The sequence below is a fragment of the Lutra lutra genome, chromosome 6, assembly GCF_902655055.1.
Source record: "Lutra lutra chromosome 6, mLutLut1.2, whole genome shotgun sequence".
Taxonomy (NCBI): domain Eukaryota; kingdom Metazoa; phylum Chordata; class Mammalia; order Carnivora; family Mustelidae; genus Lutra; species Lutra lutra.
In genome coordinates, this window is record NC_062283.1 from 31,665,040 (window position 1) to 31,684,035 (window position 18,996).

The following is an 18,996-nucleotide window of genomic DNA, read 5'->3' on the forward strand; positions in this document are numbered from 1 at the left end:
AGGGAGAAGGTTTGGAGATACATTCCAAGTTCTGTTTATTCCACTTTGGGTAGCCACTGTTATTTAAGTTGGAGTAAGGGAAAGGGTAGGTTTGTTACATGTTTTCTGTTGAAGTTAGCTACCTAGGAATGGAAGAGCCATATGCTGTCTTTATCTGTTTCTCTTTTTCTGCTAACCTCTCCCAATAGAGTAGGTGCCTCAAGGGAGACTGTGGTCTTCCTGTGGCAGTGACTTATTTCATAAACTTAAATTCAAGTATCATTCACAAGCATGTCAAAACCCTGACTGCTTAGAAAATGTAAATCCAAATCTCTACTGAGATTAAATATTTGAACAAGTTTCAAAAAGAATACTTAAATAAGCAGATATTCTGGTGTTTGTTTATATAAGAACACCTGGGAAAGATCTGAAACTCCCAGCGCAGTGGAGAAAGGGACTCCATAAGTGTCACACCGGGTCATTTCTACTAATCCATCTTAACTGCCTGCAGTGGATTTATATTAATAAAAAATAAAGAGAAATTAGTGGATCTCACAAAGTCATAAAGATTTGGTATAGCATAGTCTATATAACTTAAAACTTCTATAACTTCATTTATATGTTCTATAACGGCTTTGTTCTCTTCTGACTATGACTACAAATTTCTTTTTTTGAGTTCCCAACTGATTTTGCTCTTTTAAAATCCAGTTGTATGTTATTAGCACCATGCAATACTTGAAAGTCCATGTTGTTAATGAATGTATCTATTTGAAAAGATATTTTTGCTTCTTTGAATGATTTCTCCCTGAATGTTTTTATTTTAAAATAATGGTGCAATATCTACAATTGTGTTAGAATATGTCTGGTTTGTAATAATTTATTTCCTGTTTTGCTATGTATCTTATAAACCATATATAGATGTTCAATCTTAGATATAGAATTTCAAAGATGTAGATTCAAGTTTTTAAAATTTTTCCAATCTCTAGTTCAGAATTTCTTTCTGTGATCCTAAGCAAGAAACAATTATTCTAGAATTCATGGAACTTGAAGGATCTTCAAAACTAAAATGAGTTAGGTAGGTAAGGGACAGACATCTCATCCTTATCACTTCCATTATTTATAGCATTGAAGGAAGATCAAAGTCTCAGAGAATCATTTGGGGAATTTTATACTATTTTTCTTTTATCCTGGTTGAGATGGATAAAATCCAGATATCAGTGGAGAAAATTTCTGTCTGCAAGAAGATTCAGAGAGTGTGACTGTGCCCAGGTCTTCTCAGTTTCCTGCCTAATGGAATGAGGGGTCCAACAGGAAGATGAAAATTCATCTTCAAAGCAGATATATTGTGGTGACTGAGCAAGACATTAAAATAAAAACATATAATATTTTAATAATAATAATATAATAAAAATTGCTAACAAGCTATACTTAAATTATAAGTTATTGACACTTTTCTAAATGCTTTAAATACATTCATGTACCCTTCACCCCAAACTTAGGATAGATACTATTATTGAACACACTGTCACATGAGGAAACTGAGGCACATGGAGGTTGTATAACTCATTCAAAATGATAAGCTATAAATAGCCTCATCAGGTCATCAAGTTCTAATATCTATGCTACTAACCTAGACAATATACTTCTCAGAAAGAAAGAAATCACTTGTTTTTGAACTCCTCTATACTTTGTAAGTATGTACTCATTAGATAGACTTATTATAAGTGACAGGTCAAAGTTTGTTTTTTTTTTTTTACCTTATTTTACTTTCGGTTTTGAGTGTGTCAGGGTGGCCAAAGGGAAGTGTACCGCTGAGGGATTCCGTGCAGGGGCCATCTTTTTCTCAGTTGTCTGAACTCCCATAAAAAAACCTGGCCCCATGATTTGTAAAGTCTGATATCTTCTTGGCATTTTGGAGAAACTCTCCTAGGAGAGACCTGTGGTCAGCCAAGAACAGGTAACTGAGAGGAATGGCAGAGAGTATTTATTCCTGGTGCCTGTGGCCATGAGTCTGAGAAGTTTCCAGATGCCTTCATCTCTGTAAGAAGAACATAAAAAATGTGAGTATTGTATTTTGTGGGTGATGGGCAAGAGAGAGAGAACTGAGAGATTTGGGCAAGTATCCTAGGGGTTGTCAGAGGACAGGCCAAGTTACAAATGCTCCTCCATCATATAGGAATGTGGGGAGGGGGTGGAATTCATTGAGGCCAAATTAATGTTTGTGCTAAACCCATCTCTTTCTGTGGTTGCTCATTGCCTCCTCTGGGTCTCTTTGTCCACTGGACAAGATGTTCTTGAGTTAGAAAAGAGATTAGAGAGATTGTGGACAGATTTTTCACTGCAGAACATGGTTGTTAAAATGAAGACTGTTGGGGCGCCTGGGTGGCTCAGTGGGTTAAGCCTCTGCCTTTGGCTCGGGTCATGATCTCAGGGTCCTGGGATCAAGCCCCACATCGGGCTCTCTGCTCAGTGGGGAGCCTGCTTCCCCCTCTCTCTCTGCCTGCTTGTGATCTCTCTCTCTGTCAAATAAATTAAATAATCTTTAAAAAAAAAAAAAAAAGGGGACGCCTGGGTGGCTCAGTGGGTTAAGCCGCTGCCTTCGGCTCAGGTCATGATCCCGGGGTCCTGGGATCGAGTCCCGCATCGGGCTCCTTGCCCAGCAGGGAGCCTGCTTCTCTCTCTGCCTCTGCCTGCTGCTCCCCCTGCTTGTGTTCTCCCTCTCTCTCTCTCTCTCTCTCTCTGACAAATGAATAAATAAAATCTTTAAAAAAAAAAAAAAAAGACGAAGACTGTTTCCTCAGGGAAGGGAAACAAAAGTTCTTTTTTGTGAGTGTTAAAGTCTTCTCTAATGTTCCCAGAGAGACATACTACAGTTGTTTGAGAGTTTCTGGAGGTAATTTCTTAGAATCACTGTGAACTGCCTTAGCTATCACGATTATTTTTACCTTATGGATTCCACTTTTGTCCTTAATTCAGCTACTTTCGGGACCTTACTGTGTGTCATACTGTTGTCTGCTCTGAGAAAGATGGTGGGTTCCCTGGACTTCTCTGAGCTAAGAGACCTCTTCTCTATCCTACTTCTCCAGGTGTCCATGTGGGGCTCAGGTAACAATATTTTTTTTTTATTTTATATGCTTAGATTGTTTTATTATCTGAACAGAAGGATTAAATTACTCCATCACTACTCAATATATACCTGGGTTAATTCTAAATCCTTTATTTCAATATAGTAATTTATCTGCCCATACATGAGGGTAATTAAATCATTATATGAATGAGAGAAAGAATCAGGTAGAATTATTTCACTAATTATTTTTTCTAATTCATTCAGACCTCTCCTTCATGAAGAATGCATTTTCTGATGGCCAAGACCTAATTAAAAACTCTGGTTTCATGATTTCCCAGCGCTCTTCCCTCCTTCTTCATAGAATTTATCACCATTGCAATTTTAAAAATCATTTGTTTAATAAGAGATTAGCCTGTTGACTGGGTAGAGATGCCCTTTTTTTTCACTGCCATCTTCAGTCTGAATGTTTGCTGCTGAGAACTGATATGTGAATAGCAGAATGTCTATGGGATTCTACTAGGCCAGTAATGATGCTGTGTTCCAAAATGCCCAGGCAGGTCATTGATATTCTTTTCATGGTGGCTCTATTCCACAGATTCATTCTTGGTCATTGGTCCATCAGAGCCAATTGTTGCCATGCTGGGTACAGACACAGTGCTGCCCTGCCGTGTGTCCCCGGCCATGAATGTGGAGAGCATGGAGCTGAGGTGGTTCCGCTCCCAGTTCTCAGAGGCTGTGTATGTGTATAAGGATGGAATGGAGCAGGCGGGAGAACAGCTGGTAGATTTCAAAGGGAGAGCAGAGTTGGTGAAAGATTACATCACCGAGGGAAGAGTCGCTGTGAGAATCTATGGTCTCCGGATCTCAGACAATGGAATATACAAGTGTTTTTTTCAAAAAGGCAGTGACTATGAAGAAGCCACTTTGGAGCTGAAGGTGATCGGTGAGTAATTATCTGAGACTACAGATCACTCTACGGGAATCTAAGTGTTCTGCATTTGATTTTGGTGGGTCGGGGGGATGATGAACAGAACACAGACAAAAAGGCAGATATTCTTGGAGCTGGTCAACATCTTAGACACTGGATTTAACCTGAAATTTTCTTAATCTTTTCATACATATATTGTGCTGTACTTTAAAATTTAATGACTTCCATAAATATCTACTATACAAATAGATCATTTATTTCCCTGGTTTGTGTATTTTCACACATTTTGAAGGAAGGCATCATGACTACCAAAATGTACCATTACTGGCAGAGACCAGAATCCCAGTTGGCTGCTCTGATGGACAGAGGTTCAGCTGGGAATGTCAGTGGTTGAGTCTTGAATGCACAGTTTGGAGGAAGTAACTGTGGGGATTGTGACAGGGTGGACTGGTATTGCAGAGAATTAAACTTGTCATCACAGGATTGAGGCTAGAAATTAATCGGTGTGCAGTGACTAAGTGAAGCAGGAGTAGCTTTTGAGGAATAAAAATCCTGAAGAGGGCGCCTGGGTGGCTCAGTGGGTTAAGCTGCTGCCTTCGGCTCAGGTCATGATCTCAGGGTCCTGGGATCGAGTCCCGCATCGGGCTCTCTGCTCAGCGAGAAGCCTGCTTCCCTCTCTCTCTCTCTGCCTGCCTCTCCATCTACTTGTGATCTCTCTCTGTCAAATAAATAAATAAAATCTTTAAAAAAAAAAAAATCCTGAAGAGAGGGCTTAGTGTGAAAAGCTGAGATGGACTGAGATTGGTCCACAGGATATTGAATTGACCACTGTAAATTTTATCATCATCAGTGCTGTTTCATTTTTAATTATAATAAAATTATAATTTATTGTATCAAACTCAAATAATTCAGAACAATATAAAATACAAATTGATAATCCTTCCTTTCCCTTCAATGTTCCTTTTTCTCCTCCAAAGTAACTATTAATACCAGATTGTTCTATGTTCTTTATCTCTTTTTTATATATTTATATAAAGATATCAATAATTATATATGATAATAAAATAAAATACATAATATAATTTGTAATTATAACATATATTTATATAGCAGACCTTAATCTCTGTTCCTAAATTAGTCTTTAAGATGTTTACATTAACTTGTTTAAAAACAATATTGAAACTTTGAGCCCTCAGCCAATCATGCTAGTATAAAGTTTTGTCTTAGTTCTTACTGGAGCTTCTGTCCCTCTTTCCCTCGAGTAATAATTACACAAAGGTCCTGTGTGGCCCAAAGCATTCAGAGGAGAGTTCCAGTCTTGGGCCCTCCCTTGTTAGTGCTAGGATACCCATCATCTCAGGTTTCGTTACATCTCTCCCCTTGACTCCAGTGATTAAGTCACAGATATTATTAAAGAATTTTTTAAAAGATTTTATTTATTTACTTAGAAAGAGAGGGCAGAGGGAAAAAGAGAATCTCAAGCAGACTCTCTGCTGAGGACAGAGCTACATGCAGATCTCCTCATGGAGCTTGATCTCATGAACTGAGACCACGACCTAAGCTGAAATCAAGAATCTTATGCTTAACTGACTGAGCCATTTAGTGATCCTATTAAAGACTCTTGATGCAACACTATAAGAAACACCTAAAGATCTCTCTTTGTTAGGTTTTGGGAAACGTCCCAATCATTCTATCAAGGTTTCCTTCATTGACATTCTTTTTCCCACCTATATTACACAATTGCTCTCACTAATTTGTGTACTCAACAATGTAGCTAAAGAGTCTTATTCATGCAGTCCTACTTTAAGCCATATATTTCTGAAGCTGAAATATTACAATCAGAATCAGAGAGGGGAAAGTTTAGAGGAAAACTCAAGCAATAGTTAATTCAGCACAGTTAACAACACATTAAAATGTCAAGTAATTTTCTGCTCCATATACACAAATATATATATATATATATATATATATATATATATATATATATATATATATGCCATATATACCGTATACACATACACTTAGCCATTCCCTACCCCATCCCCTCTGGTAACCATCAGGTTGTTCTCCATAATTAAAAGACTATTTCTTTCTCTCTCTCTCCTTTTTTTCCTACTTTGCTCCTTTGTTTTGTTTCTTAAATTCCACATGTGAGTAAAATCATATGGTATTTTTCTTTCTCTGACTTATTTTGCTTAGCAGTATACTCTCTAGGTCCACCCATGTCATTGCAAGTGGCAAGATTTCATTGTTTTATTTTTTTATGGCTGAATTATATTCCATTATATATATACTACTTCTTTATCCACTTATCAGTTGATGGATACTTGGGCTTCTTCCATAATTTGGTCTGCTATCATGGGGGCCTTGACTGGCTTACAGGTGCCCATGTGGTGAAAAGGGGCAGAATCCCAGGAGGGACAGTATGGTCTGAGGATTCCCTGGGTCACAGGAAGAATGGATGGCACCAAGATCAAGATGCTGTGCTGTTCCCAGGCATAGGATCTGGGAATCCAGTGGAGAGTAGCAGGTCCTCGTGCCAGATTTCTGCTATGAACTGCAAATCACCAGGCTGTTGTCTGACCGCTTTCCTGGGATAGGCCAGCAAGCCTAGTGAAAACCTCCCCTAGAGAAACAACATGTGTCCCCATCTGGCAGTCTCTGAAATTTAGAGTTTGCAAACTCTGAGGCACACCTGAGATAAAAAGGCTCAAACACAGGTAGGGTGAATCCAGGGTTCAGAGGGAAACTGAGGACACAAATAGGGTGATTGATTGCTCTTCTCTGAAGGTTCACTGAAGAGTAGGGGTCCAAACTTTCAGCCCTGAGGCTAGAGAGCAGGTTACAGCCATTTTCATATGCCCAACAGTGCTGAAAGACTTCAGGGAGCAAAATAGCACCACTAATTGGAGGCTGGAGCTGTGTACACCAAGCTCTACCCTCTTCCACCCTGGAAACGCATTTCTACTAAAACAAGTTATCCTGAGAATCAACGCAGCTGGTCCATCCCCCAGAAGACCAGCACAAATAACTAGTCACACCAAGTTTATTGATCACAGACTGCTACAAAGTTTCAGCTCTAGGGGAAATAAGATCTAATTTCTGTTTCACTTTCATTCTTTACTTTGAAATTATTTTTTCACTTATTTTTTTACATTTTCCAATTTATTTTTTATTTTTTTAATTTTAATATATATATAGTTTACATTTATCTAATTTAATGTATTCTACATTGTTATTATTATTATTATTATTATTATTTATTTTGGGATCTAGATTCTTTTAGCAAGTAGACCAAAATACACCCAGGATCTAGTCTTGTTTTTATTTGGTTTTCTTGTTTTTTATTTTTGTTTTTCTTGTTGTTGGTGGTGTGTGTGTGTGTGTGTGTGTGTGTGTTTTCTTTCTCTTTGATTTTTGTTTTTTGTTGTTGGTGTTCTTTTTTCTTTCTTCTTTTCTTTTCTGAACAAAATGATGAGAGAGAGGACTTCATCCCAAAAGAAAGAACATGTGACAGAACTCACAACCAGGGATTTAATTAATACAGATATAAGTAAGGTGTCTGAACTAGAATTTAAAACAATTATAAGGATACCAGCTGGGCTCAAAAAAGCATAGAAGAAACTATGTAAACAAGACATCTGATAAATGGTTGGTATCCAAAATCTACAAAGAACTTATCAAACTAAACCCTCAAAAAACAGAGATCCAGTTAAGAAATGGGCAGAAGACACTTTTCCAAAGAAGACATCCAGAGGGCCAACAGACACATTGAAGGATGCTCAACATCACCCATCATCGGGGATATATAAAATAAAACCACAATGAGATACCATTTTAAACCTGTCAGGAGGGCTAACATTAACAACACAAGAAACAACAGGTGTTGGTGAGGATATGGAGAAAGGGGAGAGAGGATCTGAAGCAGGCTCCACTCCCAGTGCAGGGTTTGATCTCATGATCCTCAGATCATGACCAGAGCCAAAATCAAGAGCTGGACGCTTACCCCACTGAGCCACCCAGGCGCCCCTGCTCTAATCTTCATTATTGCCCTCCTTTTACTGACTTTAGGCTTCAGTTGTTGTTCTTTTATCTAGTTCCTTAATGTGAATGGTTATTTCTTGTTTATTTGGTAATTATTATATGTAATTATAATTATATGTAATTATATGTAATTATATATAATCTTATTATATGGTAATATCTTGTTTATTTGAGATTTTTCTTGCTTCACGAGGTAGGCCAGTATTGGTATACACTTACCTCTTAGTACAGCTTTTGCTGCAACCCACAGGTTTTAAACCACTGTGTTTTCATTTTCATTTGTTTCCATGTGTGTTTTTATTCTTTGATTTGATTTCTTGGTTGACCCATTCATTGGCTAGTAGCATGTTGTTTAACCTCCATGGATTTGTGGTCTTTCCAGACTTTGTGTGTATGTGTGTGTGTGTGTGTGTGTGTGATTTACTTCATGTTTCATAGCATTGTGATCAGAAAAATCACATTGAGGCCTGATCTGTGACCTATATGTGATCTATTCTGAAGAATGTTCCATATGCACTTAAAAAGAATGTTTATTCTGTTGTTTTAGAATAAAATGTTCTGAATATATCTGTAAAGTCCATCTGGACCTGTGTATCGATCAAAGCCATTGTTTCCTTGTTGATTTTCTGTTTAAATAATCTGTCCCCTACTATTATTATATTATTATCAATTAGTTCCTTCATGTTGGTTATTGTCTTATATATTTGAGTGCTCCCATTTTGGGTGCATAGATATTTACAATTGTTAGACCTTCTGATCAGATTTTCCCTTTTAATATGATATAGTGCTCTTCTTTATCTCTTGTTATAGTCTTTATTTTAAAGTCTAGTTTGTCCCACGTAAATATTGCTACTCGGGCTTTCTTTTGACATCCAACTGCATGTTAAATGTGTCTCCATTCTGTCACTTTCAATTTATAGGATTGAAAGAACTAATGAAATTCAGCCATTCTTGTTTTCTAAGTTGATGGCTTTGGAGAAATGTTCTCCTTGTGTGTTGTCCTGTGTGCTCCTCCCTCTCTCTTGCCATTCTCCATAACTACGGCTCCCTTCCCGTCATAGCACCCATAATCCCTTTCTCCCCTAAACCACATCTCCCACCTCCTACATTTTTCTATGTGGCTCTTCTCTCCCTTTAGTTATGGAGTTTGTTCCATACATCTTCAGGTCAATTTGGGGGACATTTAGGGTGATTTGATAGTTATATAATTGTGTTCATGGGATGAGGTGAGCCTAGGGTCCTCCTATTCCTCTGCTATCTTCTTTCCAATGGAGGTTTGTACCTCTTAATCTCCTTTACTTATTTCTTCCATCCCACACTCCCTTCCCCTCTGGCAACTGCCAGTTTGTTTCCTATATTTATGAATTTGTTTTTGGTGTTTTGTTTGTTTGTTCATTTGTTTTATTTTTAGTTTCTACATATAAGTGAAATCATGTGATCGTGATTTCATGATCATGATCATGATTATAGAAATTCAGAAGTATTACATAGTCTGATCTGTCAACATTATCTATGTCTTTTTAGTTTTTTAGTGCTCTTAGATGTACACCTTTATACCAACATCAAAAAAATATATATATTTCAGGGGCGCCTGGGTGTCTCAGTGGGTTAAAGCCTCTGCCTTCGGCTCAGGTCATGGTCTCAGGGTCCTGGGATCGAGCCCCACGTCGGGCTCTCTGATCGGCAGGGAGCCTGCTTCCTCCTCTCTCTCTCTGCCTGCCTCTCTGCCTACTTGTGATCTCTATCTGTCAAATAAATAAATAAAATCTTAAAAAAAAAATATTTCACCTTCCTTCCTCCTAATATCTTTTCTGTAAAATATATTGAAATATAACATACACAGAGAATTTACTGCCGATTTTAAATGCCACATAATGAATATTCACAAAGTGAACACACCTGAGAAATCAGCACTCAAATCAAGAAACAGCTTAATTAGAATCCAGGAAAATCCATTTTTTTTCCTTTCAGTTATGATTTTCTCAGGAGTAATCACTATTATGATTTCTAATCTCACAGATTACTTTTTATATGTTTATGAATTTCACATATGTGGATGGACTCTTTTGTCTGTTTTTATTTTGCTTGTTTTTTGCTTTTGTGAGATTTTTCTATGTGGTTAAATGCATATGGTTGTAGTTCATTCCTATCTCTGTTCTATTGCTTTGCTTTTTACATTTATATTTTTTAATCTATATGAGTATTATTTTGGTATTAGAGTTTATAGAATGCTTAAAATATTTGTTCCTAATTATATCAGTTATTTCTATACTATTAGCAAATGATGTAGAAAATCTGTACCAATTTACAAATGCATATTTTCCATAAACTCATAACACCAGGGCAAATTATAAATACTTTGCGCTTATAATGACAATATCATAGTGTTTCTATTTCTAAACCTTATTCTCTGCCCAAATTTCTTAATTGTAAAGTTTTTATTCATTTTTGCATGTGTTAGGCCTATCTTAAATTAATACTTTTTATTTTATTTTTCCAACAAGATATCTGTAGACTTATTTTATCCATCTTCTTTATGTATCACTTTAATAAGAAGAATCCAAATCCATTAGGTCTTGAAGGAAAGAGTGACAAACTCTTCTGAGCCTTGTTACTGTGATCCCACTCTAGTATCTCCTTTTTTAATTTATTTTTTCAGTGTTTCAAGATTCATTGTTTATGCACCATACCCAGTGCTCCATGCAATATGTGCCCTCCTTAATACCCACCACTCTAGTATCTTCTGGGTAGGAAGTCAAAGTTTTTCTGTTCCAAAACTAACCTCACGTACATCATGTCATTTTTTTTCAGTACCTTTCCTATATCTGTTCATTGGCTGATGTACATAAATCCAATCTTTAGAAGCACTTGATTGATTATATATCTGCACTTATCTTCTGTTAGTTAAACTTTGCTTACCTAGTACAGCTGCTTCTATGCCCAGGAATTGGCATTTCTTTCTGTTCTTTTTTCTCTCTCTCTCTCTCTTTTTTTTTGAAGAATTATTTATTCATTTGTCAGAGAGAGACAGACCACAAACACAGGCAGCAGTAGGCAGAGGAAGAATCAAGATCGCCATTGAACAAGGAGTGTAATGTGGGACTTGATCCCAGACCCTGGGATTATGATCTGAGCTGAAGGCTGACACTGACTGAGCCACCCAGGTGTCCTGTTCCTCTTTCTCAACATAGGTATAGTTTTTGTTTATTTCAGCTTAGAGCTTCATTGGTTATATTCTTCCAGGAGACACAAGATCTATTTTTGTCTGTTAGTATTTTCTTCTTAGGCCTTGACTGTTGCATTTTGCTCATGACCAGTTTCTTTTTTTCCTCTTTGATGTCTTCTGTTTTCTATTTCCTCTTAACTTCTTTTTTTTATTAAGCTTTTTATTTTAATTCAAGTGTAGTTAACATACATTAGTTTCAGGTGTACAATATTGTGACTCAACAATTCTATACATTATTCAGTGTGCATCATGGTAATCTTCATCTATTTCACCCCCCCACCCCACCCCCCAACACACACAACCTCTGGTAACTATCAGTTTGTGTTCTATAGTTGAGTCTGTTTTGTTTATGACCAGTTTTACTCACTTCTATTAATTTCCTTTGTTCAGGACAGTTGGCAGCTCTCTCAAACAATTCTGAAAATTGTCTTTCAGATTGCTTTCTGTTTTTTAGAAGTGTGGCCTTCCCAGGCAGGTCAGGATTTGGTAGTAAAAATTATTAGCTGCATTATTTTTAGCCAAAAAAGATAAGATCTCTGAGGTTTCTAATATATTTCCTATATCTGAGGAATCAGAGTAGGACTGAGCTAGGTGTAAGAGGATCCATACCATGAATATTAAATTTTAAAAGGATAAAATAATATATAGCCTTAGAAGCCAGAATAGCCATTATTCTCAAAGAGACAATGGATTTTTCTAACATTCTGGTAAGGTAATGTTTTAATATAAGTGCTGGTGATATGGATCCCCTAGTGGGCCCATGTACAAAGTTAAAGAGGAGAGGTGGTAGAGAGAAAAGAAATAAATGAGAGTGGAAAAGTTAAAAAAATAAAAATAGATCAACTCCTTCATGGAATAAGGCAACCTTCATCTTTTAGATATTCTCCACTCAGGAGAAGAAAGAAAATTTGGAAACATTACAAAATGATATTGTTTAAAGAAGTCACTACAGGAAGAATCAATTTAATCAAAGATAGCCTTCTTTAAGACTTCAATAAGTGAAACAGAGAGATATAGGATAGATATAGAAGTATTGGTGTTTTTCTTGTTTTTTCTTTTTTTTTTTTTCAGATTTTACTTATTTATGTGACAGACAGAGATCACAAGTAGGCAGAGAAGCAGGCAGAGAGAGAGGAGGAAGCAGGCTCCCTGCTGAGCAGAGAGCTGGATGAAGGGCTCAATCCCAAAACCCGGGGATCATGACCTGAGCCGAAGGCAGAGGCTTTAACCCACTGAGCCACCCAGGCACTCCTGGTGTTTTTCTGAAAGAACTTAACATTTGTAAAATTTACTCTGCTCTTTTCCTTCTATGGCCAATTGCAGAGCAGATGTGGTAGACATCAGTAGTCCTAGTATCAGCTTCAAATTTCTTGAGATTTAGCCACAATTACCCATTTTTTCATGAGAGAAGAAAAGAAACCCTACCCTCTCTTCCCACCAAGAATGATGGTGCTTTGTCCATGTCCCCACATTGGTGTTATTGTGTAAAATTAAGGACTCTGGATCAAAGGTGTCTAGGTCTCAAATGACTTTCTCCTCTCCAGGCCTGGGTTCTGGTCCTCGTGTTTTTATGGTAGGTCCAGAAGATAAAGGAATAAAGCTGACATGCACAGGCAAGGGGTGGTTTCCCCAACCTGAGGTACAATGGACAGATGCAAGAGGAGAGAAGATACCATCTCTCTCTGAGGATGAGAACCAAGACGATGATGGGTTGTTTCAAATAGAGGCATCTCTCATTGTGAGAGACAGTTCAAAGACAGAAGTGTCTTGTTCCATGAAGAACCCCTTCTTTGGACAAGAGCAGGTGGAAACCATTTCTATTCCAGGTCAGTGTTGCTCATTTGGGGGACAGGACAGTTGTGAGGAGGGGATATTTAGGAATTGGGATGGGATAGGATTGCTTGGTAATGTTTTTAATTAGGTTTTGGGGGTTTCTGTATCAGAATCTTTCTTCCCTAGGACCTCTCCTTGGAAGGGAGCATTTGCTGTGACTTTCCTCTTACTTGGGATTTTCCTCAGTGCTGTTGTGTTTTTGGCCTTGAAAGAACGACAGGAGAAGAAAAGAGTACAGGAAGTTCAGAAGGAAAAAGAGAAAGAAAGTGAAGCCAAAGGTAAAACTGTGAATCAGGCTAGGTGGAATCTGTGAACTTATGGGCTTCTAGCTGAGCATATGGATGGAATCTGTTGGAACAGAGAGACATGAGTGCATTTAGTTAGAACCTCACAACCTCCAGTAAGACATGGAGTCAAGAGCCTTTATGAGAAAAATATAATAGAGTCCAATGGAGAGAGAAAATTCATTGGTATAAACATGGAGTTAGAAAAAATGGTTGTAGTAATTCTCAGGGTGAATTTCTTGATCTAGGTATGTGGAAGTGCATTCAGGATCTGGGCTTAGGTAATATAGTCTAGAAAATAAACCTTAGACCTGTTATCTTTCCTTTTTAGAGCTTCTTAAAAAAGAACTTGGTAAGTGTTCCGTTTTTCTTTGTTGTAATAGATGAAATAGAGTCCTTCCTCCATGCTATGTACTTTGTATCTCACAGGTTGTTGTTCCATTTCAGACAGAAGGAAGCAGTTATATCAACGAGGTGAGTAATATCAATGTTATAGTTGGACCAAGCATCTTGTCTGTCCCTCTGTTCTGATCATCTCCTGTTCACCTTGTTAGTGAGGGAGGGCTTCTCCACCCTAAATAGGATAAGATATTTAGACACATGACACCCACCACTGGACATATGAGCTTGACAGCAGTTTATTAATCACCTATACTCACATCCTGGGGGAGGAGGACAACATAAGCCATGCAGGATCACATGTTGCACTTGGGAACAGAGTGAACCAGCAGGGGCTGAGGAAGGCAAGCTCTTTAGTAACCATAAGATGAGGTGCTACTGGTTTCTATGGAAGTATGTGATTGGCTTTTTTTGAGTGATTTTGCAGGCTGATAGGGAGCTGAAGGCCATTAGGTTGAGGACCAGGTGGGGTTCAGCTGGCTCAACTGGTAGGAAAATTAGTTGAGTGTGGAGTTTCTTCTACTGGGTGGAGGCATATCTGGTGAGAGCAGGGGTGCTTACAGGTATTTAGAGACCTTTGAAGCTCAAAGTCATCAGACAGCACATGAAATTTTAGGTTTTACAGTACACTTCTCCTCTCCCAAAAAAATCAGAACCTCATATTTTATCACAATATGTTAGTGGGATGTGGGAAATATGAGAAATAAAAGAGGAGATCAAAGAAGGCAAATACCCTAGAATTGTCATTGAAGCGATGAACACAGAAATATAGCACTATCATAAAACTTCATGTGGTTGATTTCACGCGAATTTCACATGGTTGCAGCAATTTAATACTCTGGAGTGAAGGTCTTGTGAATGGGAAAATCTAATTCTTTTGTTTTATTTCAGACTGGAGAAAAGCAAAATTGTATGCTGGTGAGTAACTCATGTTGTCTTGGGACTTCAGGTATCCCAAAATTTCATGAGGCATTTCAAGAGCATTTTTCAGAGATGTGGTATATTCCAGAAATTTTATTTTGAATGTGGGAGTCCAAAAGAATAAAGGAATAAGGGTTAAGCATCCCACTGGTTGAGAAGACATGTTCTTTATGTATTTTCCCATATGATTTTTTTTTTCTTTTTAGACTGGAGAAAGGAACAATTCAAAGCAGGTGAGCGACTTTATTATTTTATCCCACATAATCTCTTACACAAATGAGAAACTCTTACATTTATATAAACTCCCAGTAAAACCTGGTTGGTTATTCATTTCATGACTTTCAGTTCAGACTCAATCTCATGCTGAACTCTGAACAGATTTTTTACTTTTCTGATATCATTCATTCATCCAGCATTAATTTATAGCACTATTTATTCAATGCCAAATAAATAAAGCAGATCTGATCTCTGACTTCATGGAGAAGTATATGTACAAATTGTGATGAAGTTTATGAAGGAATAATAAATTTCCATGAGAAAAAAAGATGGTATATTTAAGGATTTTCCCCGAGGAACTGATTTTTAATCTGAGACTTAAGTGATATGGTAGATTTATTCATGGGAATAACAGTGCAAGAGCAACTTGGTCAGAAGGAAGTCTGTTACACTGGCCTGAAGCAGAGGAGCTTGTTGTATCTCAGTGTAAGTGGAAAACCATCTTAGAATCTTTCCAGAATTATTAGTTGATTATCAGTTTCTAGTGCAAACTGGTTTACTCTGAATATCCCTGCATCCACGAATTTTTCCTAGTCAATTTAATTCTCCAAAAACTAAAGTACATTCTACTATCCCCACATACAAATTCTTATGAAAAAAATTCTAACTGTTGAAAATATTTTATTTGAGAAGAAACAAATTAATTACTGCAGGTATTAGTACTATTGCTGCTATTACTGCTGGTATTAGTGTTACTATAACTATTGGAAGCTTAAAGAATTTACCAAGTGTTCATTATGGGCAAAACATAGTTGTAAGTTCTCTACACATTATCTTGTTTATTTCTCACAACAGTCCTATGCTGAAGTATCATAATTGCATATATTATTATGAAGGTAAATTAAGGACAAGAGAAGCAAAGTAGCTTCAAGATCACACTTACTAAGGATAAATTAATTATAAAAATTCATAACTGTCTGACTACAAAGTCTACAATTTCAACCATTAGAAATCTAATAAAAATACATGAGAAGTAGGTGACTTAATAATTACATAATAAATTATATCAAATGAAAATTATACCAAAGAAGCTTAATGAAAGTAGATACACGGTGATTGGACTCTGACAGGGCTTTCTTATTATGTCAAGCATTAGAGAGCAGCTAGAGGGACCCCATCTTGAAATACCTGACTCTGGGGATCTTCAAACCAGGCAGACAGCCCTCTAGGTTAGATAGTTTCAACCCATCTGGAACAAATGGTTACTCAAGGTCATCCAGCCTTGGCTTTCTATGATATATACACATATCTCCTGAGGAAGGACACAGAACAAACCATAAATTGTCTTACCTCCTCTTCTGTGGCTCTCCCTCTTATTTTCCTTCATTCTCTTTTCCCTGTATTTGCATTTTTCCTAAGGCCAATTGGTCTTCACTGTGGAATGACCTATTTCCCCCCTATACCTGCAGTTGCTGTTACTCTGGATCAAGACAATGCTCATAAAAGTCTCATCATATCTGAGAATAGAAAACAAGTTTCTTCAAAGGGAAATGTTCCTCAGGACGGTGATGCCTCAGTATACCAAGGACAAGAGGAATCTGAAGCTGTCTTCAGTGTTCTGGGCCAGAATTCCTTTGAAACAGGGAGATATTACTGGGAGGTAGAAGTCAATATTGGGACAGAAGCTGTACCTGAAACTAAATGGGCTGTGGGTGTTTGTTTAAATTCAGTAACAAGAAAGGGGTGGTTTGTAGAAAGTCCAGAGAAGGGTTTCTGGGTGTTAGCATACAAGGAAGGAGAATTCAAGGTTCCCATCACCTCAGAGTCACTGTCACCAAGACAGCATCATCAAAGGATAGGAGTTTTCTTGGACCAGGAAGACGGAGATTTGTCATTTTACAACATGCTTGATGGGTCTCACATCTTTTCTTTTATTGGAGTCACCTTACATAAGACCCTGCATCCTTATTTTAGCCTTCAGGGTGCTGGCACATCTGTGACCATCTGCTCAACTTCAGATGACACTGAAAATTGTCCTGATTCTTCTCCAAATACCTCTGTAACTCATTTAAGGAGTGGTGACATGGGTGTCCCCCAAGAAGCTAACCGTCTATTACCTGCATAAAGTGAAGTGTCAGCACCTCTGCTGCTTTTGCTCAGGCTTCTTATTGGTATGTTCTCCAAGAAAGCTGTTCTTGTGTGGAGAGTAGGTCAGCTTCACTAGGTGTGATTTCAGCCCCTTTCAGAGAGGCAAAGGCAGAAAGAGAAATGGGACTACTGAAAAATAATTGGGGGAATTTCCTCTTGTGTTATTTTTGGGGAAATACAGTGTCTTTTTGAGCAGCAACAATTTGTCATAAGAAAATTCCAAAAAAATGCATGGCCTCTCTTCTGTTCTGGTACTGTGTATTGAAGTAAATATTTTTAAAACTACATTAAAAAGAAAAATCTCTCTTCCTGTTATTTTTGTTATCAAATATGAAGGAGCGGTGGCGTTTGAAGGGAAGGCGTTTGAAGGGAAGATATTTAATATCTTATCTACAGATAAGATATTAAATATCCACAGTTGAGTGGATCCTTAATGCATATTACTACTATTGTAGATACACAAATTTGTTCAAGCCTCGTGAAAGTTAATAGTTTGGCTTGCCCTTTCTTCAGGTTCATGTCCACTGACCTTGAAACCTGGAGTTTGCCATGCAGTGGGGAGGACTGATGTAGAGCTATAAACCATTTGAGCAGGAGCCCAACGCTTCTGTGATGAAAGACACACACACACACACACACACACTTTTTTTTTTTTTAACAAATTCTCACTGGTTAGCAAGTCTTGAATTGTGTCATATGGGAATATGTGAATGAAAAAAGAATTGATGTTGCACTTTACGCTTTCAGAGAAAAATTTTCAAATAAGAATGAAGAAACATCTGGAGGCTTCATGGAGAAAGGCACTGCTAACACTGGCATATTTTTTTTTCCTATTCTGATCATCTTCTTACCACTATTGAGGGTTTCTTTGCCTTTAGTGCAACTAAGGCTTCAATAAGCTTATGTCTTCAAGATATAAAATATGAGTCTCTCCTGTTAAATGAGCCCCCTCTTCCTAGAGATAGAAGAATCCACTTAGATTTTCCACACTATTAACCAATTTTTAAACCGTAAGTCCCATTAACCACCTCTCTTGGAAGATATATCTTCTTAGCAAAATTTCACTGACACACTAAGAGGTAAAACCAGTACTGGAACCAGGAAGAATGAAGCCAGAGCCCAGAATATTAACATTACTGACAGTAAAGAGAATACTTATATCAAAAGCAAGCAAAAATTAAGGGAGGAGAGAGGTAAATGAATGGTAGACAAATGTTAATAGCTATAATCAAATGGACATGGTAGATGAGAAGGGATTTCTGGACATGAGAACCCTTTACATGGAGATAACCACAAAATAGGAACAAAGGGGACTGGAACTATGATATAGAACAGGAAGGATAATGGGTTCAGTTAGGGATATGTTACTTTTTTACATACTCAGAGCAATCAGCATGAGATTTCCAAATGAGTTTTTAAGCATCTCACCTGAAGAAACTAAATTCATATTTTGTTCTACAATGGGATTCCTTCCACTGTCACTTCTCCACTCATTTTTTTTTTAGAAAAGTCAGCATAAAGCACTTTTATTGCAATCAAAAAACTCAAAATCCTTATGTAGTGTCAGGTGGTGGAGGTGGGGTACACAGCAATAATTTTCTCTCACCAATTCACTATACAGGACAGCAGAGGGGTGAGAGAGGGAGGAAAAGCCAGGAAACTGAGCTCAGCATGGGGAGCTGAACGTCAAAACCAGGTGATGCTGAAGCTGTGATGACCAGCATCATTTCCTCAAGACAATACCCTAGGGTTTGTCATGATGGCTGGACTTTTCATTGGGTGTTTATGAACAGCACGTTCAATTTAAGCTTTTGATTAAGTTCCTAAAACTTGGGAAGTGGAACTTGGATAGCTATGAGATTACAAAAGTCCTGGAAAACCATTAGAAAAACGACAGGATGGAAAACAATAATAATAATAATAATAATAATAATAATAATAATAAAACTAG

General features: G+C 37.5%; 1 protein-coding gene across 3 annotated transcripts; it reads left to right on the plus strand.

Moving 5' to 3' along the window:
• Positions 1-1,758: 1,758 nt before the first annotated feature.
• Positions 1,759-17,360, plus strand: LOC125102965 (butyrophilin subfamily 1 member A1-like). Of its 3 annotated transcripts, none has more exons than XM_047734651.1 (10): positions 1,759-2,039; positions 2,956-3,084; positions 3,642-3,989; positions 12,789-13,070; positions 13,188-13,355; positions 13,693-13,713; positions 13,791-13,835; positions 14,652-14,678; positions 14,888-14,914; positions 16,367-17,360. In XM_047734651.1, the coding sequence occupies exons 2-10, from the start codon at positions 3,006-3,008 to the stop codon at positions 17,020-17,022; spliced, it is 1,653 nt and encodes a 550-aa protein (XP_047590607.1). In that variant the 5' UTR covers positions 1,759-2,039; positions 2,956-3,005; the 3' UTR covers positions 17,023-17,360. The 3 variants fall into 3 exon arrangements, with proteins under 3 accessions (XP_047590607.1, XP_047590608.1, XP_047590609.1); XM_047734652.1 differs by having other exon boundaries at positions 13,809-13,835; XM_047734653.1 differs by lacking the exon at positions 13,693-13,713.
• The last annotated feature ends 1,636 nt before the right edge of the window (positions 17,361-18,996 follow it).

Excerpts from the sequence above, each read along its gene's own strand:
- LOC125102965 (XM_047734651.1), top strand. The coding sequence starts at position 3,006 with ATGGTGGGTTCCCTGGACTTCTCTGAGCTAAGAGACCTCTTCTCTATC. Across the intron at positions 3,990-12,788 it reads TTTGGAGCTGAAGGTGATCG|GCCTGGGTTCTGGTCCTCGT; the intron begins GTGAGTAATTAT and ends TCTCCTCTCCAG. Across the intron at positions 13,836-14,651 it reads GAAGCAGTTATATCAACGAG|ACTGGAGAAAAGCAAAATTG; the intron begins GTGAGTAATATC and ends GTTTTATTTCAG.